This window comes from Microcaecilia unicolor, chromosome 8 (assembly GCF_901765095.1).
Source record: "Microcaecilia unicolor chromosome 8, aMicUni1.1, whole genome shotgun sequence".
NCBI classification, from domain to species: domain Eukaryota; kingdom Metazoa; phylum Chordata; class Amphibia; order Gymnophiona; family Siphonopidae; genus Microcaecilia; species Microcaecilia unicolor.
Window position 1 is genome coordinate 143,183,147 of NC_044038.1, and position 8,067 is coordinate 143,191,213.

The 8,067-nt window shown below is 40.9% G+C and overlaps 1 protein-coding gene across 2 annotated transcripts in view; it reads left to right on the top strand.

The window, feature by feature from the left end:
- Positions 1-5,495, top strand: part of WDR55 (WD repeat domain 55) — a 48,689-nt gene extending 43,194 nt beyond the window's left edge. For both annotated transcript variants that reach the window (XM_030212429.1, XM_030212430.1), the window contains exon 8: positions 4,777-5,495. In XM_030212429.1, the coding sequence (XP_030068289.1) occupies positions 4,777-5,110 (334 nt within the window). In that variant the 3' untranslated portion in view covers positions 5,111-5,495. The remainder of the gene's footprint in view (positions 1-4,776) is intronic.
- Positions 5,496-8,067: the final 2,572 nt, after the last annotated feature.

Sequence of the window (8,067 nt, forward strand, 5' to 3'; positions counted from 1 at the left end):
ATATATGGGCACTACTGCATCAATGGCAATATTATCCACCCATAATTGATCTTATGGGTTTTCTTTATAAGACCAGTCCAGAACCTGTGGGCTGCTTCCGTCGCCCAGCAGATGAAGACAGAAAAAGAAAATAGCTCAGCCTTAGTTCAGCCTTAGCTACTTAGTGTTTCTCTGTCTTCAGAGGATTGTGACGGGTGAATTGGGCAGTGCTGAAGCAGCTTCTGCTGCAGTAGGAGAATTGGGCATTGGTTGAGCAGAGGACTACCTTGGTTGAGCTTTTAAGCTCCTTTAAAACAAAACAACAAAAAAACTGCGCGCACACACAAAGTAATTGAATTGGACCTGGAGCAGAGATGATACTTGGAGGAATCCAGGTTCTTCTGCCCCCACCTCCTAACTTTTTGTACATCACTGTTTTCTTCTATTCCCCTGGAAGGGGTTTAACTAATTTGTATTGATAGTTGCTTCCTCACCTCAAAACATTAGAAAAGCTTCAGACTCTGCAAGGTTTGTTCCAGGCTGATCTGATCTAATCTTTTATAGACCACTTAATCCCAGTTATTGGTCCAAAGCTAATTACAATAAGATAAAAAGAAAATCACAATGAATGATCTACTCTTTGGGTAAATTTGATTCTGTAACTCCTTATATGTTAAAGTTGCACTGGCTTCCTGTTGAAACACAAGTTCATTTCAAACTTTGGGTTATGGTTTTTAAAATACTTTATTGTGTAGCTCCATCTTATTCGGGAGAGACATTTAACATCTTTCTTTTGTGGTAAATCTGAACGATTACTTAATCAGGTTCTTTTAAGTCATTTTTGTCCATATCTGTTTCATATCAAGCAGTTACCTTATGGAATTCTCTTTCTGTTGAACTCTGAGTAATTAGAGCTTTTTTAATGTTTCAGAAGTTATTGAAGACTTTTTTTTACTAAGAAAATGTATCTGCTTTGATATCTTTTTACAAAGGTTTGTTAAATGTATCATTGGTTAGTATGATGTATTATGTGAATTTGGTTCAGCCTTACGTTACTGTTACCCACAGTGAACCATAATATGGTATATGTGGTCTATAAGACTTGTGTAATGTAATAATAGAACTAGCATAGGTATTTTTGAAATTAATATATTTGTAGTTGTTCACGGACCTATTGATAAGAAAAGGTTTTTTTTTTTTTAAATTACATTTATACCCCGCGCTTTCCCACTCATGGCAGGCTCAATGCGGCTTACATGGGGCAATGGAGGGTTAAGTGACTTGCCCAGAGTCACAAGGAGCTGCCTGTACCTGAAGTGGGAATTGAACTCAGTTCCCCAGGACCAAAGTCCACCACCCTAACCACTAGGCCACTCCTTCCGGTTGTTCTAAAATTCTTGTAAATCCTATAGTTTTAAATGAAGGAAAACGTAATATTAAAGCATCTTTTAGCCTTGATGAGTGTCTTGTATGTTGAGAGACAATTGGATAGGAAAGAAGCTCTAGAGCAGATCCATCCAAGATTTTCAAGCAAGACAAGCTACTTTTAATTTCTATTTGAACTCTTCAAGTCAGCCAGTGGAGAGATGCAAAAAAGGGTTATTTTGGGATCTTGCCAGGTATTTGTGACCTGGATTGGCCACTGTTGAAAACAGGATGCTAGGCTTGATGGGCCTTTTGTCTTTCCCAGTATGGCAATACTTATGAAGGTGTCACATGGTCATACTTTTTTCATCTGTACATCAGTTTAGCTGCTGTGTTCTGCAACAGTTGAAGATTTTTCGTAAGAGTAGCAGAAATACAAATGTAAAAATCCAGAGGCTACAATACTGGTTAGCAGGGATAGAATTTGCACCTACACCACAAAAAGGGATGTTTTTCCTTTTTTTACCAGAAAGCCCTGATGGGAGCTTGTGTCAGAGGCTGAGTACCTGGGCTGGCAGCAGAATTGATTTCAGAGCGGTTAGACTGAAACACCAGCCTTTTCTGCCAGCTCGGCCCGTGCACCTGAGGTAAGCCCCCCCGCCCCGCCCCTCACACCTCCGGTTTCCTGTTCAGGCATGGTGGACAACGTTTTAGTACCCAGCCAAACAAAGCTAGAGAGGTTCCCCAGATTGTGCTATGGCCTGTGTGGCATACACGGAGTCAGATCTGGCACTGTTCCCCCTTGAGGGATCTACATAAGTATTGCCATACTGGGAAAGACCAAAGGTCCATCAAGCCCAGCATCCTGTTTCCAACATTGGCCAATCCAGGTCACAAATACCTGGCAATATCCCAAAAAAGTACAAAACATTTTATAATGCTTATCCCAGAAACAGTGGATTTCCCCCAAGTCCATTTAATAATGGTCTATGGACTTTTCCTTTAGGAAGCCGTCCAACCCTTTTTTAAACTCCGCTAAGCTAACTGGTTGCTAAGCTAACTGCCTTTACCACATTCTCTGGCAATGAATTCCAGAGTTTAATTACATGTTGAGTGAAGAAAGATTTTCTCCGATTCGTTTTAAATTTACTACATTGTAGCTTCATCACATGCCCCCTAGTCCTAGTATTTTTGGAAAGCGTAAACATCTACCCGTTCAACTCCACTCATTATTTTATAGACCTCTATCATATCTCCCCTCAGCCACCTTTTCTCCAAGCTGAAGAGCCCTTGTCGCTTTAGCCTTTCCTCATAGGGAAGTCGTTCCATCCCCTTTATCATTTTCGTCGCCCTTCTCTGCACCTTTTCTAATTCTATTTCTTCAGCCATTTTATTGTCGAACCCATCCAGAATTTGGGGGAGCATTTTTTTGATGTTGCTTTGTTTGCATGTACAGCTTTTATTTAGGTATGTCCTTTTGTGGAACCTAAACTCTGGAAGTCCATGCATTACTTTTATTCTGTGTCAGAACAGTTGAAGTTCTGCTACTTGTTTCCTTCTTTCCCTGGGTCATTTGGGGATCTATTCTTTGTTTTTGTTTTGTTTTATGCAGTGCATTGGCATTTTTTTGCCCCGTCCAGTTAACCTTACCTTCTCTCTGGATATTACAAATTTTCTTTCACTGCCTTTTTTTTTTTTTAAATGTATAATTATAAGCAGCCTTGATATACAAATGTAGGTGTGGAATTAAATCAAAATAAATAAGGGATATACTTGTAATCATGATGTCCAAGGCTGAGAATTTCTTAATATTCTGGAAAGTTATTTTGAGAGCCTCCAACATATCTGAGTGTTTTTCAGAAGGATAAATAAAGAAAATTAATAAATGAAGTGAACCTACCCCAATCTTTTACTGCCATATACGATGGTGATAGACAGGAGCCAAGATTCCATAGGCCTTAATTTGCACCTCCATTTTTTTTTTATCCAGCTCTCTGCATCCGGTCTAGCATGGCCATAGCTAGTGGTTTACTTAAGAACCTAGTACAAGTGTTCTTTAGATTAGAGGTTTCAACCCAGTCCTCAAGCCACACACCTAGCTGGTCAGATTTTCAGGATACCCACAATGAATATGCATGAGAGAGTGCCTGCAAATTTATCTCCACAGTATGCAGATCTATCTGATACATGTTCATTGTGAATATCCTGATAACCTGACTGGCTAGGTGTGTCCCAAGGACTGGGTTGAGAACCCCATCTCTAGATTGATGGGTGAAACCTACTTCCTCCCTTCCCGAGTCCTGCCAGCCCAGGGAGCCAGAACTGGATTCAGGGAGGGTACAGTGCTACTGTTGGTCTATAGCTTGAGATGTCTTATTGGATATATCCTTCCAAGGCCAGTGTTCGCAACCCAGTCCTTGGGACACATCCAATCAGACTAGTTTTCAAGTTGTCCATGATGAATGAATATGAGAAATTTTGCGTGCACTGCATCTATTGTATTTAAATATATCTAATACAGTGGTGGGAGGTGGGGCTAGTGCTGGGCAGACTTCTAAGGTCTGTGCCCTTAAAATGGCAGAAACAAATCAAGGTCAGGTATACACAAAAAGTAGCACATATGAGTTTATCTCGTTGGGCAGACTGGACGGACCGTGCAGATCTTTTTCTGCCGTCATCTGCTATATTACTATGCATGTATTCATGGGGGTATCCTGAAAATCTGACTGGCTGTATGTGTCCTGAGGACTGGGTTTAGACCATTGTGCTAAGAGTTAATCATGTCTGTACAAATTTGGCTTTCCTCCTCCCTACCTTGATTCAAAAACTAATTGAATTTGGATTTAATGACTCACCTTTGCGGACCTGTGATCAAATCAAATCAATTTACAGTCTAAGGGTCCTGGTTACTGAGCGCTCCCAGACACAAAATGAGAGACAACCTTTAGTAAATAGTTCCTTTAAATGTTGAGGCAATGGAGGGTGAAGGGATTTGCCCAGGGTCACAAGGAGCATCAGTGAGAGATGGTGGCATTTAAACCCTGCTCTGGTCTTGGTGTTCAAGCAGCCATTATCAGATGTTGGGTGGATTGTGATCTGGACTCTGCATTGTTATCTCCTTAGTCTGCCTTCATTGTATTACTGGAAAGCTTCCTGAAAACAGACCTGGTTTTGTCAGGTTATTTGCTAGAAGACCACAGGAAGATAACAGCAAATGCTATCTGTCATTAAAAGAGATTTATTTATGTACAAATCCGTAGTGGTTTGCTTTGTAAATAATTCACAATATGTAGCATGGAAAAGTTACATTTTATACAATCTAACCAATCCAGAAGTTGCAGTGTCCTAGCTCTCACCTTTAAATTCATTTTTAATGCATGGGTTTGGAGGTGTCCTTGTGTATTAATATTCACTTTCTTTACTTCATAACAGGGCCATCAATATATTACCTAACCGTGTGATTGGCAGTGTTGGGCAGCACCCAGGGGAGCCTATTGAGCAATTAGCCAAATCCCATAACGGACAGCTTCTGGCAAGTTGTGCCCATGATCTAAAGGTGAAGTTTTGGGACATCTCTTCACTCAGCTCCGTCGTAGTGGACGATTACCGGAAACGGAAGAAGAACAAGCAGCTGAAATCCCTGAGCCAAAAGGCTTTAGGAGGGGCAGAGGATTTCTTTGCAGATCTAAGAGAGGAGACTCCCGTGGATCAGAAGGAAAAGAGCCAGAAGGAGGAAAGTGACAGTGATGGCAGTGAGAGTGACTGACAGAATTGCCTAGTAAACTGTGCCACTAATTCTGAGACCATGAAAAGCCCTGCCTGTAAGACCACCGAGATGCAAATACAAGACTAGATCCCTGCACTGGCACATTATGGTACTGCAGTAATCCTGTTGGTGCTTTGGCACTTGTGGTTCCCACAGATTTGAGATACCTGGACCCAGTGATAGAACCTTAATCTGTTCATTCTCCATCTTCCTGGAGTCACCTCAGGCAGGTTCTAGCAGCCTGAGCACAATTCTTCAGTTTCCGCTTTGGTTTGTCCTGTTCTAATGAAGTTCTGATTCAGAAGCTGAAGTAGAAAGCCAGGTATTAGAGCTCTGTGCCAAAGCTCTGCACTGGATTTCATAATGAAGTATTTTTATGCTTTTATCATTCTTACTGTTGTTATTATGTACTCCTGGGGAATTCTATGCAACATATTTTAAAATTCTGCATAGTTTATTTGTAGTGGGGGGTTTTGCACAGACTTCCCTCATCATAAGCCTGAAATTGCTTCCTGCGTTTTCCCTCTTTGGGCTCCAGCCTTCCCATTGCCCTTTCTCCCTGTAAATCCCAGCAAGATCCTAATTTTGTCTGCTCCCCAAGTCTTCTCCCACATACAATGCCCCCACCTCTCATTTTCTCCCCAGCTGTTGTATCTCTCCCCCATGTCACACCTTCCCACATGGTACACCCTCAAGATTGATCCCCACACACACACACCAGCGGCATGCTGTCAGCTTGTTGTGCCGTCACCCCCATGACACAATCTTGACTTTCTCTGCCACTTCTCCCATCCCCGTGGCACACACTCAGCGTTCTCTGTCCCATGGCACATTTTGTTACCCTGCCCACCCCCCCATCCTCATGGTATGCTCTCACCTTGCTCTGCTCCACTCTTATCCCCATGACACACACACATCAGGTCTTTCCTCTCTCTCCCCCTCCCTCACAGACATCACACAGCAGGAGGAGGAGGATGTTGAACCACTGTACATCAGGCTACTTCTTCCTGTGCTGGCCTAGACCTGACTGTTAATATGGACACCTGGGCTATACAGAGGCCCACACAGTTCACATAAATAGTCTGGTTTAGGCTGGCAGAGGAGGAAGAAGTGGCCCAATGCACAGCAGTTCACTTCCTCCTCTTGCCGCTTGAGCTCTGTGAGGGAGGAGGAGAGACCTGGTGCCTACATCTCTGCAGAATTCTGTAGAGCAAGCACAGGATTGTGTGAACTTGAAGAATTCTGCATAAATTCTGCACGGCTTAGTTGTGCAGAATTCCCCCTTGTTTGTTTGCAAGTCATGAAAGGCAGTATATCAAGGTGAATAATGTTGAAATTCTTTCAACAAATCCCAATAAAATTACATGTCCCAATAAATGTATATACAGAGAAACAAAAATTAGAGAAACAAAAATTGTAGAATTTTTTCTTTTTATTCAACTGTCAATTCCATGACAGAGCTATGCAATAATGTTGCATAGGAAGCAAGTATAGGTACAATCTCATTCAGTACAGAGATGAAGTTGCTTACTAATACAAATGTCTCCTTCCTTATATCTACATAATTCTGGCATCATCACACATCCCTTACATGTTATTTAGCTCTTTACTAATTTATCTCAAGCCATCTGGCGTCTAACTTTCTCTCCCCTTTTTTTCCCTTCTGCAGTACTATCAGACACATGTTTCACATGTCTTGCCAACCTTTGTTCTTACTTTCAACTCATGGTCATGCTGTAGACATCCTGTTCCTCTACCCCCTTCTTTCTCAGGACTCTCAGTACATTCTTGATAAAGGTTATTATAATGTCTGATTTTCAGTGTCAGCTATTCCAGCTGCACTTCTGGAGTCCATTTTATATTTGTGACTCCATTTTGTCAGTTTTAATATATACAATCCTCCCTTGAACACTGTGTACAGTGTTCACACATTTAGGCAAACACTATAGTATGTCTAGCATGTTTGAGCTCTATAGGGATGTAGTATTTTCCATTACTCCCTTTCTAGAGGCCGTCATAGCTAGCATACAGTTTCTGTCAAGTGTTATTCACTGTTAATCTTTGAATAGATTTTATTACATGCCATTCTTTCCTTTGTTTGTCCATGTACTGGATATATGTTAATATGTTCCCCCTGTGTTATCATAGTGGTAGTTGTTATCCTTGTCATCATTTTCCCACATAATTTCATACAGCATGGGATAAGGCAAAGTAACAACAATATTACAATTATGAAGACTGTGACAAATGACACAAGACCTTTCAACCAGGGGCTCAAGGATCCAAACCATCCAGTTATTGAATCCCACCAAGATGTGTCTAAAATTCCCTTATAATCACTCACTTCAATTCTTGCCAGTGAAAGGATGCGCTGCATTGCATATCTCGCTGTATCATCAATTTCCTCTTGAAGTGCTGTTATAGCTATATCTAATTCATGTGTTACAACATGTAATAGTGATTGTAAGCGTCTGATTGACATACCCATTTCAGCTGCAATGGCAGATCCTGCAAACGTTTCTTGGTCATAGGATAGGTACTGTTAATATAATCTAATGCTAATTGTAAAGCTTGGTCATCTCCTGTTAAAGCACTAAAGGAAGTACTGAAAACATGTCTTTTACGTCGTCTCTGACTATTGGAACTATGTGATGTGCCATCTAATGGAATGATCAAATCAAATAAATTTAGTTGAACAAGAGTGCAGAACTTATAACATGATGGAAGATAAGTGTACAGGATATTATCACATAACAAATAATCTCCCAACCGTAAAGACTGTAGAGAAGTTAGGTTATGATATAAAGCATAAGTTTGAGAAAAAGGAAAAATAGGATTATTTAGTTCCTTAACTGAAGAACAAGCGGTAGGCATAGCAGTGATAGCTTGCATAGAAGAGGCATTGAATTGACATAATGAAAAGAAGAAAGTCAATTTTGTGAGAGTAAGGTTAGTAG